Source organism: Bombyx mandarina, chromosome A1 (assembly GCF_030267445.1).
Source record: "Bombyx mandarina strain Sakado chromosome A1, ASM3026744v2".
In the NCBI taxonomy this organism is placed as follows: domain Eukaryota; kingdom Metazoa; phylum Arthropoda; class Insecta; order Lepidoptera; family Bombycidae; genus Bombyx; species Bombyx mandarina.
Genome location: NC_143234.1, coordinates 2522234 through 2543057, shown reverse-complemented (window position 1 = coordinate 2543057; position 20824 = coordinate 2522234). Strand labels below are relative to the sequence as shown.

Sequence of the window (20824 nt, the reverse complement as noted above, 5' to 3'; positions counted from 1 at the left end):
GAAGGAATAACATCGTGTAATAAAAATCAAACCCGCAAACTTATAATTTGCGTAATTACTGGTTGAAGGGTGGGGCAGCCGTTGTAACTATACTGAGACCTCAGAACTTATAACTCAAGGTGGGTGGCGCATTTACGTTGTAGATGTCTATGGACTCCAGTAACCACTTAACACCAGGCGGGCTGTGAGCTCGCCTACCAATCTAAGCAAAAAAAATGCTTTCTTAAACTGTTTGTAGCGTTAGGAATTCTAATTCATTTTAAACTCTAAATTCAATGGCGACTATTCTTGTGTCTCGGTGCTATTCTAATATCGGTTAAGAACGATATTTAGCAGACCGTTAAGGCTAAAATAAATCCAAAAAAAAAACTAACTAAGAACTATATTTATTGTTAGTACAAATTTTCATTAATATGTCTCTCTTACACCTTAGCACTCTCATCAAATACAAGACAATTAAAAATTGAAACTTTATATTGAACGTACGAAATTAACATTAACGCGAATAATAAATCTTAAATAAGTCTCCACGGTTTTTTCTGTCGCTCGGAAACTCCTTAAGTTTTTATTCGACCACTGAAGCATTCGCGAGATAGCGCGCGCCGCGATGAAAATTAAAAAAAAATGCGAAAAAAAAAAAAGAAGAAAAACCAAAGACGACGCCCGGATAAAGCTCGCCGAGAACAGAGGAACGATACTTTTTATCGCTTTTAACTTCGTTAAGGGAATTCTTGGAGTAACAGTTGTTTTTTGCGCGAATACAATTAAAAAAGTTTTAAGAACGAATTTCGTCTTAAACGATCGGAGTGGTCTTGTTCTTTAAGATTTCTTTCAATTTTGGACCATCGATCGTCACGACACAAAAACACACACAAAAAAAGTTTATTCTAATACACACTGAATTTATTTATCCCTTACAAAAATCTGATGTTACACGGAGAGAGTTAGGATGTTATAAGCTTGAAGATTGATGTCGAGCTCCTCAGGTTACAAGGAGAAAGAGAATTTATACACGAATAGTATTTACTAAACAATTAGTAAATTAATAATTTAGACTATATACTTTTTTGGTAAACATATTTAGGATCCATAACGACACAATTAGTAAATGACAGAATATTACTAATGTGAAAGGAATACATATTAACTAATGTTCTAATTACAAATAAAGATTTGATGTACAACAAACTATATACATATGACTTAGTAACATAAGTAAATAAGTATGTTATATAGTAACAATGATTTAGAACTTAAGGACTAAGAGTTTGAGTACTATGTGTTTATAAGAATTTATTTACTAGTGTGAGGGGCATAACATAACACCGGCGAATGGATAATAAGAAGTATAGGAAGAACTTTTAACGAAGCACGATACAACAAAAGAAATGTGTTTCGGTTTGAAGGGTGGGGCAGCCGTTGTAACCATACTGAGACCTCAGAACTTATAACTCAAGGTGGGTGGCGCATTTACGTTGTAGATGTCTATGGGCTCCAGTAACCACTTAACACCAGGTGGGCTGTGAGCTCGTCAACTCATCCAGCAATAAAAAAAAAAAAAGATTTGCTGTTATTGCCTTAATAGGCAGACGAGCGTACGACCCACCTGATGGTGTGTGGTTACCGTCGCCCATGGACGCCCATGGATGACAGACCCAAACCGCTGCCTACCGTTAAGTACTCTCCACAAGCCTCGTTTGAAGAAGGACATGTCATAGCGCTAGGGAAGCACCGTGGAGGGGAGCTCATTCCAAAGCCGGATGGTACGTGGCAAAAAACATCTTTGGAAATGCACAGTGGATGAACGCAGTGGTTTTAGGTAGTGTGGATGAACTCTTCTCCGGTGGCGGGCGGTGCGATGGTAAAAACGAGATGATGGTATCATCTCAAACAATTCCTCAGAGTACTCGTTCGAACCACAGTCGTGTTTAAAGTAATTGCTTCAAACTTTATTTCGTTTTAGCGAGATGAATACTGTATGTGACGCTTCAAAACCAATTATATAGATGTATTGACAGACACGCAACTATTTATATTAGTAGTCCCCCAGTAGTCGAAATTCGACTATAATTAATTGAAATTATAAATTTGTACATTATTATGGTTCTATTGTCAAAGACTATATCTATAACCACAGATTTCGCCAAGGCTAAACTTTGGACAAATATATTAATAAAGACAAACAATATTAATCTATTCTCAATTTGAAAAAGTTTGACAATAAACAAATAGTATGCATGCGTGTGTGTGTCAAATACATGGTAGTGGGTGTAATGTTTTTTTTTCGATTTAATATATTTTTATAGTAAAATTAAAAATATTTTAACATTCTGCACCCCTTCTCTATATTTTCTATAAGTATGGGAAATTTCATAGTCCTCCGTCCGCGCAATTTTCGTAAAAATGTATACAAAGTTTTTGCTTCACGTATTAATATATAGTATTAACATGTACACGCATGATAACCGAAAACAAAATGGCGACGTTATCCAATATTTAAGCGCAGTTCAATTGGACTGCCGCTCGCATCGCAGGTGGAATACTATTATATTTTTTACGGCCGCTGCCCACCCCGAAATAGTTGGGGGCGAGGGGGCAGATAGTTGGGGGTGCGTGACCCGCCCACCCCCGAGGGTGGCGCGCGCGGGGCGCTCCCCCTGCAACCATGTGTGCACGCAAATTCACGCTCACCAAAGTCCGATAATTTAAATTTTCCCCAATAATGTCGTGATTATCGTCGCGTTAATATTTGTTTACGGACTTAATTATTAATATTATTATTAAATTCACTTATATCAGATATTAATGTTAGTAACAGTGATTTCTTAAAAAACTGGTTCTTCTTTACTGGTGGTAGGACCTCTTGTGGGTCCGCACGGGTAGGTACCACCACCCTGCCTATTTCTGCCGTGAAGCAGTAACGCGTTTCGGTTTGAAGGGCGGGGCAGCCGTTGTAACTATAATTGAGACCTTAGAACTTATATCTCAAGGTGGGTGGCGCATTTACGTTGTAGATGTCTATGGGCTCCAGTAACCACTTAACACCAGGTGGGCTGTGAGCTCGTCCACTCATCTAAGCAAAAAAAAAATAAAAAAAATGTTAGTAAAAATGTAGTGACAAAAAAAAGAACAATATACATACATTAAAATTGTAATAGTTGATCATTACGAGCATATTTTGTGGACCTCTCTACAATTATTGAGAAAAGTTCCATCAAATCTCGAAAATATCATCATAGGACGCTGTTGTTTATTTTTTATGTAGGTATAGTTACATTATGTAGGTGTGTGTCCGTCTTACTATACCTATCTCATCATTAACGCAATTTATATTATTATGACTCTCAATAGTTTAAGATCAAAGTTTGAGGGGCATACCTAGTGCGACACAGCCTAAAAAAAAGCAAATTTTGGAAATAAAAAAAAACTAATATATCAATGTGTATTGAAATATAAAAGGTATGTTTGTACATAATTTAAGAATAAACAGTAATATTCTCTATAAAAAAAAAATTAATGTTTTTCGAGTTACACCTGATCTCCGACGGAGCTAAAAAAATTGTCCTTCACTGGAAAAAAAAAACAAGATTTATACAATAGAGAAAATCGGCCAGAACAAAACAAAGTAACATATGAATGTAATTAACACGGTCGGAGTCAACTGAATATGCAATATGAAGGATACTTCTAATACTACTTAAATTAAACTTAAACAGCATAAAAAATGAGAGCAGCTTTCGAAGAAAAATCATACGGAATCGGTTCAACCAAAAAAGAGTTTTAAAACTCTTTAAAAAAAAGCAGTCAAAGTCAGCTAAACTTGATTTTGATTATCCGCTAAATTTAATGACGACATTGTATCTTAAATACAAAAGTTTCGAGGTATTAAATCCTCCTGAACATGATGTGTTTACTAAGTACAGTTTAGAATATTTTTTTATTGCTTAGATGGGTATACTTCACACAATTCAAAGTCCTAAACAGGACATAACATAAAAACACATCAGTTAAGGAGGCTTCACTGGTGGTAGGACCTCTTGTGAGTCCGTGCGGGGAGGTACCACCACCCTGCCTATTTCTACCGTGAAGCAGTAATGTGTTTCGGTTTGAAGGATGCGGCAGCCGTTGTAACTATACTCGAGACCTTAGAACTTATATCTCAAGATGGGTGGCGCATTTACGTCGTAGATGTCTATGGGCTCCAGTAACCATTTAACACCAGGTGGGCTGTGACCTCGACCCATCTAAGCAATAAAAAATATTAACGAATATTTTAATATCATATTTATTTCCCAGCTAACCGTGTACGGACGGCCTAACATTTTCATAATGCTTAACACAAGAATGTTTTATGCCTACGCGTTCAAAAGGCTCTTGTAGTGCAGGGAAGTACTTTTGTATGTAAATCAAATGCGTAGGCATTAGACTGCCTAGGTCCCAGCCGGTTGCCTCTAGGTTTTACCGTATCTCAAATAGAGTTATTCGTATAGCAGATTTAAATTTTCGTGGCTTTATATTTTTGATTTCTTTGCTTGTTTAGTTGTTTCATTCTGACAATTTAGACTTTAGTTTTTTTTAATATTTCATTTGTGTAACATAATCTATATATTGCATAATACATGAAGCAAAAACTTTGTATCCCTTTTTACGAAAATTGCGCGGACAGAGGAGTATGAAACTTCCCACCCTTATGTTGATATTTTTTTTTAATTAAGCGTAAAAAATCCATAAATCAATAAAAAAAAACATTACACACCCTACCATGTATTTGACAACACGCGCATGCATAGTATTTGGTTATTGTCAAACTTTTCTTATTGCTTATAGTCTGTGGTCAAATTGGATTAAATATTGTTTGTCTTTATTAATATTTGTCTAAAGTGTAAAGTCTTGGCGAAATCTGTTATTATAGAAGTTTATTAGTCTTTGACAATAGAATCATAATAGTGCACAAACTTACAATTTCAATTAACTATAGTCGAATTTCGACTACTGGAGGACCACTAGTATTACTTAGATACGTAATCACAATGTCAAATTTATTTTCACTTTTATTTAATCCATTTAAATATTATTATTTTAGTATGTATCTTTGATGTCATTATTTTATGTGCAAGAACATAGAATGTTATTTAAACACATAAATAAGTTACGGACATTAAATAGCAAAGATTGAACGCGCCAATAAAAATGAACCATTAGAATTAACATGGCGGGACTGTGTAGGGTTGCCAGCGTAAAATATTTACAGAAAATGTATATTTTTTTTCTTTCTTGCGCGATCTCTTTATTTGTGATTGTTTTAAAGCCTGGGATCTTAAAGGAATCTCAGTTTTTAGCCAAGATAGAAGTTTATGTCCCTAATTATGGCGATATATATGTATTTTGTTATATTTGATTAGAAATGGTGGTGTTGAAAGTCTCATTAAAAGAAAAACACGATTTCTTGTTTTAAGTAATTATAGTAAAGTAATTTATAGTGTTTTTTTTTTGCCTTTACTGCCTCAGTCTATAAAAATCCTTCGTCTTAATAAACCAATAATGAAAAGTTTGTTTGTAACTTTGCTTATTATGAATTGAACAATAACACGATGGAAGGGCACTCTTCTGAAAACGTAATAAGAACAAAAAAAGAGTTCTAGTAAGTTTTTCATGACCAATTAAATGTTTGCCAACAATAGATTTATGACTGCTACAGACAATCAAATATATTATTATCTTAGATTTTATTCACGGCAAAAAGTAGGGGCCGCGTTTTTTTTTTTTTTAAATGTTAGCTGGTAACCATAGATACCATCGCGCATCGTGAATCGTCGAACTGTGCTAAGGCGAACGCCTTTCCCTTCGTCTGCGTTTATTCATAGTGAAATAACAAAAATAGCCATAGACAGACCGTCCAATTGAACTTGAGCTCCGATTTCTCTCGCTTGTATTAAAATGTTAGCGATTTCTCTCTACAGGAAATCTTGATGAATTAATGTTTTGTAATGCTATTCAGGATTTTCTAATGCCTTTATATTTGTTATTCGCTCGGGTTGGCAACACTGAAGTTTCTAATTCAACAGCGGTATATAGTTTGAAGGGTGGTTTGACAATTCAACCCTGATTTCCGTGGTCCTTAGGATGATTGAAGATACCTCCCAAGAATATTAGTATTGGTATCGATAAGCATATAGATTACCTTACGTTACTTACCGGAGCATAAAGACAACCCCAACTAGCTTCCACTCATTCTGAGGAATGACATAAAATTGACATTACATTCCTATGCAGTTGTGCTAAGGGCCCGCTTAGATAATATAGTGTAAACGCCACCCTAAACTATAAGGATTAAAGTCTAAATTCAAATGGAATAGATCAAAGTGACAGCTTCGCGAAAGACACAAGCGAAGCTATAATGGTGGCTTTCATAATAAATAAATAAACCCGGAAATTTAACTATTTTCTTTAAGTTTTAATATTGAGTAGTAAACTTCACAAGGGGGTAGGGTAGGGATGAACCTAGTCGCATAGATACAATATTACTATCCCCCACCCTGGCCAATACCCTGAGCCCCGATTTGCCGAAGTCGAGCGAAACATAAAGCTTTTTCTCATAAATTTTAAGAGACGGAAGTTGTCTAACACACCGTAGGGTCAAGATAAACTGGTGTTCTAACGCGTAGGTTGAACTGCTTGAAAAATGGCGATCGAGCCACAATACACAGTACAACGAACCTGAAGGAACTCGCGCGAGATTAATACGTATTTAGAATTTAGAAGAATCAGAATAAAACATATTACAAAAACTAAAACTTAAAAAATAAACATATATATAAATTTATAATATCTAAGATCTGCCTCAAGAGGATATTTGAGTTCTTCGGTCGCGTTGCCAGAAAGAGCGGTGACAATCTTGAAAAATTGATGGTAGCTCGCAAGGTTGCTGGCAGAAGATCTCGTGGCCGCAATCCAATGCGCTGGTCCGACCAAATCCGCACCACTCTGGATACAACAGTCTACGATGCCATAGACACGGCCGAGAACAGAGGAAGATGGCTAAACATCATCCAGAGAAGGATAATAGGAGGAGATGGTCACGACATGAGGAATGCGACTCAGGGAGGAGGATAGCATAAAAGACTAAATACCATTTTCGTTTTTTCAATCAAAATTTAAATAACACCAGAACAAAAATCGAATTGGTGATATACTTTTATTTTGGCGTAGGGTTCAACATACTAAAAACGCGGGTAGTATCATAGGTTGCGGCTTGGCTGTGCCCCTGGCGTTGCTGATGTCCTTGAGCAACGGTGCTCATTCACCATCAGATGAGAATGCTAGTCTGTCAAAAGTGGCAATAAAAAAAATCGAATATACGTTATAGTTAGTTTGTAATTTGTAAGCCCGTAATGTACAGCAAATGTAGGTGAAGGACTGCCCTAAACACGTCATTACGGATCCTCCCGATCCATTAACGGTGCTTTTAGGTACCACAAGCACCGGTCACCGTCCTCGTCGAACCCGTCGCTTGCGACGAACGGCTCGACGAGTGAATTAACCCATAGACACAGCTCACTGGGCTTCTCGCCGGATCTTCTCAGTGGGTCGCGTTTCCGATCCGGTGGTAATTTTTTTTTTATTTTTTTATTGCCCTTGTAGGCAGACGAGCACACGGCCCACCTGATGGTGAGTGGTTACCGTCGCCCATAGACTTCAGCAAAGCCAGGGGCAGAACCGAGCCGCTGCCTACCTCTTAATATTCTCTTCTGCGAAGCACTGCTCTTGCTAGGGCCAGTGTTAGCATCACTCCCGGCTTGAGCCCCGTGAGCTGACCTACACGTCAAGGAGAAGCTGAAATAGCCTCTGAAGGCTATCAGCATAGGTAGGAATAAAAATAATTAATAATTTCTTAAGAACTTGCTTTAAAACCAAACTGTATCAACGGCGTCGAGGGAAGGATATGACATCTGATTCAGCTACCTAATGACATTGACTATATTGAATATACCGCGTTCATTATAGACTCGCTTCATTATAGTTATATGCAGTTTAATATAATAGGTATACTATTTACTTTTTTACGTGGATCTCCGTAACAGAAAATACCAATTTACCTTAATTAAGTTGCATAATGTTTTTTTTTCATTAGCGTAATTATTCATAATTAAGCATAAAAAAAGAATAAACAATAAAAGACTTAATTGTGTTTTTTGTGATATATTAAGAAAAAAATATTTAAAGCCACTCTCTCTTTTTAAAAAATTAATATTAACAATTAAACATTATTAATAAACTATACAAAACTGGAACTCTCTTTTTACTGAATGACAGACTTCACTCCGTGACACTGAAGACAAAATCCTTTTTTAAAACTAAAGAGTTTTAAATATTAAAGGTTTTTCTTTAATATAAATTGGATTGTAATAGTGATTGTTCTAAGATTTTGAAACCGAACTTACCACAGTTTTTCTGCAGAATTAGGCAAGAGTAACACATTTACTCATGAATGTGTATCTTAACGTTTCATTCAGAGCACTCTAAGTCTAATATCTACCAGTTATCGCTCAAGCGAGGTCACCTAACATCTCCTGACCTGTACAGTCGTAACAGAGTATCACCAAAAACAATGTGCGAAATTTATCGCTAACGTATTTACGAATTTTTACCAAAAATCAATATCAATAAAGCCTTGTTCGGACTAGGCGAGTATTTTAGTCGAGTACCGAGTAATTTAGTAGCTAAATGTGTCTGAGCACCAAAAATTTAGTCGTGTAGGTTAGTAAATAATTTAGTCAAGTCAATCCATTTTGTTCTATTTTTTTCGGGCGAGTAGCGAATAGTTTAGCCACTAAACTACTCGACTAAAATACTCGCCTAGTCCGAACAAGGCTTAAGAGTGCGTGTTAAATTTTCGGAAAGCTTTTTGAACCGAGCACAGATTCGAACTCTCCTCCCTTTGTTAGCTGCAGTACGGCCACGTTTTAACCACGTAATAGAACTCAAAGATACAGTTATAAAATTTACTGCCTATAAATATAGGGATCGAACTATGAATGCTGCACAGCGCACATACTTCGAAACGAATGGGCCGATCACATGTTTTGTGGGTATTAATGAAAATTCTGTAATTTCTTCAGTCAGCGCCGCTAAGACTAATCGCTATATAAGTTCAGCGTGAGCTTTCAGAAATGGAAATCCCTTAACAAACAGCGATTGAATCTATTATAAATACATAATACATAGAGCCGCAGTACATAGCACATAGTAATTCCAATCGTGAAGGTATATATATTATTATATATTTTTTTTATTGCCCTTGTAGGCAGACGACCATACGGCCCACCTGATGGTGAGTGGTTACCGTCGCCCATGGACTTCAGCAATGCCAGGGGCAGAGCCAAGCCGCTGCCTACAATATATATTATATATATATTTAGATTTTCGCTTAAAACGCTTCTTATTACATACAGTTTTGTGTTTTAAAGTCATTGTTATGCATTACCAAAAATTAACCATCTATTAGATTTTTTTTTATTACGATTTAGATATTTTGCATACTTGATGTTTTTGATAATTATGATGAAAAAAGTAAAAAAATAATACTATTATTTAATACAACTCTATCACCGATACCTAAGGTGATTTTTAATTAAAAAACACATAAATTAATAGATACCTTTTCGACAAATATAAAATATACAAAAGCTACTTCAACGTAATCACGTAATAAATAACAAAAAAAAAAAACATATTTTTTTTCCTTAATAATTTGACACAATCATCGACGCATTGTCGCACAGTAACAATACCAATTCGAGCATGTATATCTATAGTACTCATCTAGGAAATAATTCTGCAATATCTTTGTGCATGCGTACATACTAACGCATTCTTCGCGAACATGCAAACACACACGCACATACAAAATAAATGTACTTAACCGACACAGGCACGCGCGGCTGTGTGCGTCAGTCAATGACCTCTGCATGCTTGCACTACAGGCTAAAAGAGCACGCTCGTTTTATTATGGTCTTGTTTAAAAAAAAAATTATGTTTAAGCGACCATTTCTTTCAGCGTTGGGATAGGTCCAGGATTTCGCGCGAGCTCACTAAGCCGTTTCGTAACAAACCAATTTTTTTTTTTGTTATTCACTAATATTAGGGCGTGACTGTTCAAAAAATTATTGTCAATCAAGCATTGTACGGGAATTTTAAATGTATCTGTATTTGAAAATGGAACGAATTGTTTTAGTTTTCGATTGTATAGGGCTGCGTTTTTGGCGCGCGAAAGAATCCGATCATCCAGGTCATTGCTCTCGGCCGAGTAAAAGTATTTCGGTTTTGTTTTAAAATCGGAACCGAACGGTCGGTCCGGCATTAAGGTAGGTCAGAGATTCGTGACGTCAGCAATTCAAAACAGTTTTTTTTTCTTTGTAGACAGACGCACGTAACTTTTAAAATTACGCCACCGGAAATTATGGGAATATTTTAACAGGATTTTTTTGTGTAAAATTAGTTTGCCATTAAAATAAAGTCTGACACGTAAATTAACTTTAAGCATTAATTAAAAATTTTAAACATGAACAATTACGTAAGCAAGTAACTAAACTTAATATTAACGTGCGGCTTAGTCCCAAACACATTTTTTTTTATTTCTCTCTTTGTGTTCGTATAGGTCGTGATTTTGGCGCGCAACTGAAACGATCCGGGTCATTCGGTTGTGGCTCAGGAACCGGTCCCCCGTGACCGTGGTTGCGTAACCCTTTCGGTTACCGTTAATGTCGACGCTCCAACCGGGAACTACACGTTCGATTTTCGTATTTTGCATTTATTAGTCGCCATCACCGGCCGTTTGAAAATCAGAACGATTTTATTGAATTTCGAACGTTTTAAAAAATCGGTTTCAAATTTTGTTCGAAGACGTATAATGGGTTTTTATGATAAGATTTGTAGCTGAATCGGTGTTTGTCAGACAAATGTGACCATTTGGCATATTATGTCAATGTCTAAGTTCGAATTTGACGTCAACTGTCCCGCCATAGAGATCAGATTCAAACAGAACGGTTTGAACTCAGAAAGCGCGTTACAATTATTATGAACTGAAGATAGGGAGAGTAGTAATGAAAGTTGTATAGATTTTTCTATACTAATATTATAAAGAGGAAAGATTTGTTTGTTTGTTTGTTTCGAATAGGCCCCGAAACTACTGGACCGATTTGAAAAATTATTTTTCCTTTAGAAGCCGACATTGTCCCTGATGAACATAGGCTACTTTTTAAAAAAAAATTTTTTTTTTTTGGTTTCATGTATGTTTTAATGTTTCCGAAGCGAAGCGAGGGCGGGTCGCTAGTTTTCAAATAAAGCTACCATTTCGTACGAGCATCGAAACAGTGCAATATTTTGAGATCACAGGCCCGTATCTCCTGTTTTATGGCTGTTCACATTATCAAATCTAAATTTAAAGTTGAATCACTTATACAGAAAGTCGAATTAAAAATGAATTGCTGTGTTTTTTATTTATTAGGTCGTGCTATAAAGCTATTGTCATCAGTCCTCGATGCGCGCGTGAATTTTCAAGTCGATCAGAGGTCTTGAAGGTGGTCAAAAATTATGTTGAAAGATTACGTTACATCGATAGAGACGGGACATGATAATTAAGAGCGTGTTAAAATTAAAATTTGTCTGTTTGTTTGTTTGTTTGTCTGTGGTGCATTTATACAGCTGTTCGATTACCTAAAGCGTTGTGTAGCCTCTGTTGGTCCTTGAGAAGAAAATTTGTAATATTATCACTATCGTTCAACAGATGGCGCGCGCTGATTTCAAATTCACATTCCGTACCTACTTATTAATCCTTTTTGTTTTATTGCTTAGATGGGTGGACGAGGTCCCAGCCCACCTGGTATTAAGTGGTTACTGGAAATCATAGACATCTACAACGTAAATGCGCCACCCTCTTTGAGATATAAGTTCTAAAGTCTCAGTATAGCTACAACGGCTGCCCCACCCTTCAAACCGAAACGCATTACTGCTTCACGACAGAAATAGGCGGGGCGGTGGTACCTACCCGTGCGGACTCACAAGAGGTCCTATTCATTCATACAATTCATAACCAATTCACAAAAAGACTGTTTTTAACACTGGTTCACACGGTTCCCTTCGCCACCAGGCGAGCGGCCATATAAATGCCATCTACCAGACTGCGGGCGGGCCTTCATCCAGCTGTCGAATCTGCAGCAGCACCTCCGGAACCACGACGCCCAGGTCGAGCGGGCCAAGAACCGGCCTTTCCACTGCAACATCTGCGGCAAGGGCTTTGCCACGGAGAGCAGTCTGAGGACCCACACGGCCAAGGTCAGTATTTAATTACAACTGAATCTTCTCTTCTTGCTTCGGTTTCCTCAATACTGAGGGTCGTGACCACCTCCTCGCAACAAGAGCTTTTTTTTTTTTATTGCTTAGATGGGTGGACGAGCTCACAGCCCACCTGGTGTTAAGTGGTTGCTGGAGCCCATGGACATCTTGAGATATAAGTTCTAAGATCTCAGTATAGTTACAACGGCTGCCCCACCCCTCAAACTGAAACGCATTACTGCTTCACGGCAGAAATAAGCAGGGCGGTGGTACCTACCCGCGCGGACTCACAAGAGGTCCTACCACCAGTACCCTTCCACTCGATTTTCCTCTATCTGCCGCCGAGTGTAGAGCATCATGAACTGTGGTGTCGAGGGTAGTGCGGTACTGATCAGTCCAACGTGCAGGGCATCTACCTCGTGGTCTTCTTCCGTTTACCTTACTTCACACTTGTATCAAATTTTGAGAAACAGATGCCTTCAACGCCACAATAAAAGAATTACTGTTACGAAACCAAAATTTAGTTTTTAAACCTCCATAGAGGTTGCGTGAAATGTGAATACCTCTTTAGCATTTTATTGGCTATTAACAGTGTCACTGGCAATGGCACTTTGGTCTTTCGGTACTGAAAGCTGATGGTATACCAACCTCATACTTACTACCTCTTGTATGAGATCCACGCTTGACCGCGACTCACTGGCCTGTCTGTGATAGCAAGGGTTGTCAACATTGACGTAAACTCTCTTTACTAGTAAAGGCTTGATCATTAATGTCATTCTATACATTTGAGACTTCAAGCTCTCGTGTCTCAAGACAAGCTTAAGCTTAAATTCTCGTGGACTTTGATAACCATTCAATATAAAGCAGTTATAAAATAATATTTTGCGCTAATGTCTCAACCCTAGTCCATGGACGTAATATCAATTTATAATTCAGCTCGTCGTAATATACAAATGTTCAATTTAGGAATGTTTTACGAATTCACGTCATGGCTCTTTCCGGATCATATAGTATTTAGCTAATAAATTAATTAATTAATTTTATTATTTTTCACTGTTATAAAACTTTTAAAAATTATTTTTTTCAACTTTTTTTTATAGAAATAAATTACTTTTTTCGTTTCATTCAATTTGTAAACGTTAACTTTTCTTTATTTTCAAAAACGAAATTCAAGTTTTGGCTAAAATTTTTATTTCAAAATTCCCTTTCGACTTTTTTAATAATGTGTTATTTATTTGTGATGCTAACATTTTGTGCTATGCCCCCATCGCCTCCTCGACGGCACAGGAGCTTCAGCTGCACCTTGGTGTTTTGCAGCAACACGCGGCTCTCATGATAGGTGGCGCTACTGCCACTCCATGCCCGATATGCCACAAAGTTGTGTTCGGGGGCGAAGCCCTAGTTGAACACATGAAGAATACACACAAGGACCCGAACGCGTCCGGCGTTGCCAGTAAGTTCGCCGAATCGGACGTTCGGTTTTTAAATTTAAATCTCTCTCGGAACAGGATTTCGATTGTGTGCAATGTATTCTTTTTTTTTTGGAACGTTTTTCAAAAAAAGAACATCAGTTTTCCAATCGAACTGTATTTTTTTTTGAAAAACTTTCGAATTCTAAATTTAGATTAAGAATCGTCTCGTTTGTTCGACGCTTCGAATTTAAATTTTCGATATTTATTCTTATCATAATACTATTATTAAAATTTTTCACTAAAATCGGACGTTTACAAACCAGATTTAATAGTATTTAAGTCTAGCCAACTGGATGTTTGTTTACATAAGAAGGTCTCGCTCCGGTCATCGTCACATATATTCTTTTGGACGTACCGTACATAATAGGTGCTTACGAACATCGGGACACAAAGTATTTTCGCATTACAAAAGCTTCCAGTTGGCACGAAGCCACAAGGGGTGTTGGTTGTGAAATCAACGGCGAAACAAAAACGTATCGTTTCCATAAATTTTAACATGTAACTTAATAAATAAGTGCCGTCGGAACGCCATCCCAAGCAATGGATGTTGTTACAGAACCATTATAGGGTTCGCTCTGTGTTTTCCAAACATTTCGTCTTCGTTATATTCAAATACACATTCTTCGGTTCGCGTTCCGAAACTATCACAACACAATCATGTTTACGTTTTCTTATTGACATTTCGTTGTTTTATTTGTTACGTTTATCAGTTTCTTGTTATGATTTGCGTAAATTGATTTTGTTAATGCCTACTGGTTTTGTTATTTTATGTTACGTCATTGACGTTCTGTTTCGAAATTCAAAACGATTTCGAATATTATTCGTTGGTTAATTTTTTTTTCTTTTTCTTTTTATTCCGACCACTCAACAAATTAGCTTTAGAACAAATAGAGTAAGACAGGCGACTTTTTGTGTGATATCAATAAATCTCTTACAAAATAAAGTTGCACAAGCTCACCCCCCCCCCTCTACAAACAGAAAAAGTCGTCTACTGCAATATATTAAACTAACAGCAACTAACCTGAGTTTTTTTCTTTTTTTCCCCTCCTCCCCCTTACCTAACCCACTAACCTATCCTGGTGGTGTCGGCACAGGTCCTCCTGCGACATCACCGTACCCAGCTCAAACTAAACCTACTGATCCTTATATAGCCAAGCGGCGGACCGCGAACCACCCGTGTCCTGTCTGCGGTAAACATTACGTCAACGAAGGGTCCTTGAGGAAGCATTTGGCCTGTCATCCAGAGACGCAGCTCACCAGCGGCCTGCGTATGTGGCCTTGCTCCGTCTGCCAAGCTGTGTTCACGCACGAAAGCGGTGAGGATGCGTGCGGTCTTTGAAACAATGCCGTCAATAGACTTGGTCTTATAAGTGTTTATATCTGATTACAGGACTGCTGTCCCACATGGAGCATATGAGGATGGAGCCTAAACACCAATTCGCGGCTCAGTACGTGCTGTCCCGCGCGGCCGCCGAGCGCCGGGAGCGAGACATCCTCGCGGCAGTGTCGGCCTCCGCTGGAGGATCCGGCCTCCTCAACCTCGCGCCGCCCTCCCCCGCACACTCAGACTCCTCGTCTAACGGGCGACTGTCTTCATCAGCCGGCTCCGAAGCCGGAGCGGCTGTCAACAAACTCTCAGATTTATTGCGCTCGGCGAACAACGGGCATCAAGCATACGGAGACGAGAGGGTCGCGGCCATCGCAGCGGCCGCAGCGAACATGATGGCGCAGCCCGGGGAGGGGCCGAATGCGGTACAGGTGGCCGCCGCGAACCTCGTGTCGGCCATGAGGCAGCAGCTCGCCCGGGAGCCGCCGCCGACGCAGCCCCCCGCTGATAATCCACCCGCGCCCTCCGAAGCCGCCCTCAGGATCCAGCAAGCTGAAGCCCTACTGCGGAGTCAGGCCGAGGCGTTGCGACTGGCCGTCTCACAGGCCGCGCAGGCGCAGGCGCAGGTCCACGCCCCTGAGGCCGTCAGTCCCTTGAGACACAACGGAGGATTCCCACCGCAGCCACCGAACGACGCGACTGGGCAGCTGTCCCCAGAGCTGGTCGAGGCGTTCCGGATCGCGCAGGAACAGAGACTGGAGCAGGCGCTGCGGCTGCACGACCCGAGGATGTTGGGCTTCAACCTGCCATCGCCCGTGCAGCAGGCGGCACAACAGGCGGTCGCGGCACAGCAGGCGGCTGCGGCACAACAAGCCGCGCAGCAAGTAGCACAAGCCGCCCAAGCCGCCCAGGCCGCCCAGGCTGCCCAGGCTGCCCAGGCCGCCCAGCACGCGGCCCAGCAAGCCGTCCAACAACAGCACATGCAGCAGCAAGCCGCCCAGGCCGCCCAGCAAGCAGCGCAACAAGCTGTCCACCTCCAACAGAACCCGCAACCATGAAAATTCACCTATTACTAATCCGACGCGATTTCAATACATCCAATAGTAGTTAGTGATTTATGGAATATATACAATTATTAATTTTGCGAACGAAAAAAAAAATAAAAAAAAATATACATACATACATATATATATTTCCATAGTATTTTTAGAACGAAACATTTATTTGGTCTATCGGAGCATAAATCGAAATCGCCTCTGGTTAGTAATCGATTTTATTAAGGCTACGATTTTATTCAATTACAATCGCCATACAATCGAAACAAAATCGTTGAGTTCACTTTGACATTACATAAAGAAAATTCAACAAACGTAAATAATTGATTATATGTTTATACATATATAGCTCTAACCGTTGTATATAGAGGAGTTAGCGGAAACAATTAATGTAATGTAAATAATAAATAAATAAATAAATATATATGTATTAAAAGTAAAATTGACAAAAGGAATTAAGAAAAGGAACAAAAACTCGCCCGAACAATTTAGATATAGTCAGACTTCAACAAAGGTTTGTATGATTAGTGCAATCTTTTTAAACATAATTATATTGTTTATTTGTTTTTATTGTATTTTACACTTTGTTTTTCGTGTTTAGTGCCCTTAGTGCTAATTTATGAAGTGCCAAAACTGTTTTTAAGCACTCTCTTTAAGCACCGGATGGAGCTTTGCGAACACGTAATCGACGATTGGTAGTTAAAAAGTTTTTTTTTTGTTTTTTTTTTTTAACTTTTTCATGCAATAACACGTCTTATGCTAGTCACATTTTGAAGCGCGCATATATTTATTTTCATATACATATAATATAAAACATACATATTTTTTTAATTTTTATTTTCTGTTTTATAATTTTTTTTTTGTTTTGAACATTTTATTTTAAAAAAAAGTTTCATATTATATATTATTTCAAATGCCATACTAGATAATAACAATTGTAAATATATTTAAATTAAAATACAAAAAGCTCTGTAAACAGCATCGAAGCTTCAATGATTGAACTTTTAATTTTATAATTCGAGATAGATAAAATTAAATATTTGAACTATTTACAAAAACAAAAGTCTGTATCGAAAAAATATTTCCATACAGAAGACTGCCGATTTATTATCAACATATTAATTATTATTTTGTAAATACATTTTTTACTAATACAAAAAAAGATATTGGATTGAATTTATGTAACGGAAATTCAAATGTTTTATCGAAATTCTAATTTTATACGATAGCTTAATGCCATTAAGTGGTAATGTACAAGAAAATAGCGACTTCTCACTGAACAAGTCACGTAGTCCACCAACGGACACTAGACGGGGGCGGCGCCCGGGCCCGCCGGGACCGCGCCCCCGACCCGACACGAGACCCACACGAGACATTCTACTCAACACGGATGCTCAGCCCAAGTTCATAATTATACATAATTATTTATCGTTTCATTTTCACATTACAATACGTATTTTTAAATGTACACACAATAGCCCAGATGATCATATAAACAAATACATTGGAGTACAATCATGTGCTCGGAGTTGCCATTGCAATAGTCTTACAGTAATATTTCGGGTCCGCGGACAGCTTGCCCCCCCTTGGGAGCTGCCCCCCGGGGACGATGGGGGACAGGGGGGGGGGCAGACTTTGCGCGGACATTTTTTTGTTTTTTTTTTAATACTAAGGGAATGTCAAGTGTTGCCGAATTTATTTAATGTATTATCATCATGTCTTATAAATGTAAGGAAGAGGCGGACTACAATGATTTTTGATTAGAAAGACGTTTCCTGTTCGTTGTTTAAATCGATCGAGAATTCTTGTAGTCCGCGCCGTATGTGCGTATATTCGTAATAGTTAAGATAAATAGTAAGCTGAACTTTTAATGTACGTAATTATTTCATACTTGTATTATCAACATCGGGACGGATGGTACGGGAACTCGCATACCGAATCGCCGTGCCGATGGGACGTAATAATAATAATAATAAAAAAAAAAAACAAACGAACAATAGCCCGAATATTGTATTTTATGATTTCACTTGATTTCTCAATTATTATTCGTTGAACACACAAAAAGATTTGGCGGGTTTTTTCTATTATTTTTCTTTTTATTTTGGTGTGAAACGGCCAGCAACATCGGACGCGAAGCTCTAACTATTGGTACGTTTTCTCGGAAACGTTTGGAGACGAGAAAAAAAAATGAATCCACGACCACAGAATAACAAACAGATTATGACTAAACATGAACCAGCATTTGAAAGATGATCGCTATTTATGTAAAAAAACACACACACACACACACAAAAAGGTCCTCATAAATAAATACTTGTAAAAGATAAATTTTTTAAATGTAACAACAAAAGAAGTTCCTATCAAAATATTGTATAAAATGTATTGTTTTTTAAATTTAGGTCTTAGTGGAGAGAGATGGAGGTGGTGAAAAAATTTACGAACGTTCGGATATTTTTAAAAGTTATTTAAAACTAAAAATACGAAAAAAAAAATTATAATTAAAATTAATAATAATATTAATATTAATGAAGAATTATTGAAATTTATCGCGTCCGGGCACCGAACCCGGGCCGAGATGTACAAAAAGAAAGCACGGCTCGTGAATCCTAAGATTAGATGTGTAGATCGCGATTTACGTTTCCCGGGAAAGTGTTCAAATCTGCGACGCGATTCCGTGGGATTAATACACACTAAAGCATGCTTGTGATTGAAAAATTCAAGCATGATTTTGGGAGATTCAAAATTTAGACGCGGTGATGTGACGCGTAATGACGCGGTCACGCGGAATCGTGACGCAGCAAACTGTGATCAAAAAAAAAAAGCGAAATAGTCATATCGTGTCAGCGAGGATGTCCGTTACCTTAAGTTTTCAACAATTTTTCAATGTAACAAAATAACAATAACAACAAAACAAAAAAGCAAAAAAAACATCTTTTTCTACGCGTTTCTATTTTATTCTTTTGTTTTTTTTTTACGAAAAAAAATTAAAAACCTATCTTCTTAATTAATAGATAAATACGTACATAACTAAAACGCGGTTCACGCGTTGTTTGCGCGCGTTCTCCCGTAAGCGTCCGCGTTATAAGCGCTCGCGCTATAGCGGCTCAGCTTTACGGAAAACGCTTGTATTAGTGTCAATAGGTCGGATTTCTTTCGAATTAATAAACTACGTGGTATTTTTAATGGCCACGTCGCGTGCGTCATGTGTGCGCTGTCAGCTGACTCTTTACATTTAAATGGATACGACACAATTTTTTTTTAAATATACTTTAGTTTAATTGGCTAATTAAAAAAGTTGATTCGTTACGTTTTTCAAAGGTTTCGTTGTTAAAGATGAAGATAACGAAAAGATAAATAAATAAATACAATAAAACGCGAATGTTTTTCAATAAGTTACCAGCGCGCGCTGCTTCTCGCGTTGGAACTGATGATTAAATTTGAGATATTCGCGTTGGGACAAACATCGATTCGGGTCTGACAACGACGTATCGATTACATTACATTATTTTTGAAGTGAAACTTCTTTAGGCGCATGAGGGCAAAATTTTTACAGAACGTCACGCAGGTATGCAACGGAAGTGACATCGAACTACTATTGAAATTAAGTACTTGTCAAATGTCAGTAGTAGTAGTTGTTTTATTTTTCCAACTGGAAAGGCAAATGTATCATACCATACAGCCTAATATTTTATAATTTTTTTTGTGTAAAATGTTAATAGGAATTGAAATGAAATGAAAAGAATTTGGAACATTAATCAAATAGCATGAAATTAAATTAGTCAATTCAATTGGCATAATATTAGTCATTCACAATTTAGAAATCTAAACATAATGTGACTGTCAACACTGAGGCTTGAGATTGACATTTGACAGACTTTTGGCGGGAACATATCTTCCTTTTTCCCTTCCTCTAAGTCTCGGAAATCTAAAGTTTTAGATTTGTATAAATATAAGCAAGACTTTAATAGAATAAATAAATTAGTTAGTAGAATAAAGAAAGAATAAATTAGTTCGCCAAAAAAGTTTCACTTCTGACATGTGTACTTTGTACGCAGGTACTTTTTTATTATTAATTAATTTAAGAGTTATTCAAACGATGTGTTGACGTTAATTGACGAAGTTAATATGAAGTTTCAGAAAAATCGGTTATTGTTGTCGATAAATACGGGGGAAATGCAATAGTACAAACAAGCCTTGAATGAAGGCGGATGATCAAGACATCCTCTGTGTCTTCGTACATGAGACAATATGAAGTCACGTCAACACGTTAATTGTTGATTAATATTAATTTCGTTTTGAAATAACTTGCCGTTGATTTTCCATTAAACATCCTTATTGTCTGTTATGAAAGAAAAAAAAAACATGATTTTTATAAACGCTTTTTCGTTTAAGTTTGTCGTGATTCAGCTTATTTTTTATACAATAGTTGAATTTATATTATATATTATTGAATTTATAGTAGTCAGGATAACCAAGTTTTCAATTAATATATCACAGTAGTTGCAATGTATCTTATAAGTAAGTTAGTTATGTAATGTAATGCGAGGGGGTGGGGGTAGAATTGAAAAAAAAAACAAGATTTTTTTTTTTCAAGTCGACTCTGGATGATGGAAATTAAGCAAGTCTTTCGTAACCGG

At 37.6% G+C, this 20824-nt stretch overlaps 1 protein-coding gene across 9 annotated transcripts in view; it reads left to right on the top strand.

Moving 5' to 3' along the window:
* Positions 1-17145, top strand: part of LOC114239600 (uncharacterized) — a 159609-nt gene extending 142464 nt beyond the window's left edge. For 7 of the 9 annotated variants that reach the window (XM_089739658.1, XM_028169886.2, XM_089739659.1 and 4 more), the window contains 4 exons: positions 12149-12333; positions 13621-13786; positions 14900-15121; positions 15196-17145. In XM_089739658.1, the coding sequence (XP_089595784.1) occupies positions 12149-12333; positions 13621-13786; positions 14900-15121; positions 15196-16190 (1568 nt within the window). In that variant the 3' untranslated portion in view covers positions 16191-17145. The remainder of the gene's footprint in view (positions 1-12148; positions 12334-13620; positions 13787-14899; positions 15122-15195) is intronic. The other 2 variants (XM_089739661.1, XM_089739662.1) reach the window with 2 other exon arrangements.
* Positions 17146-20824: the final 3679 nt, after the last annotated feature.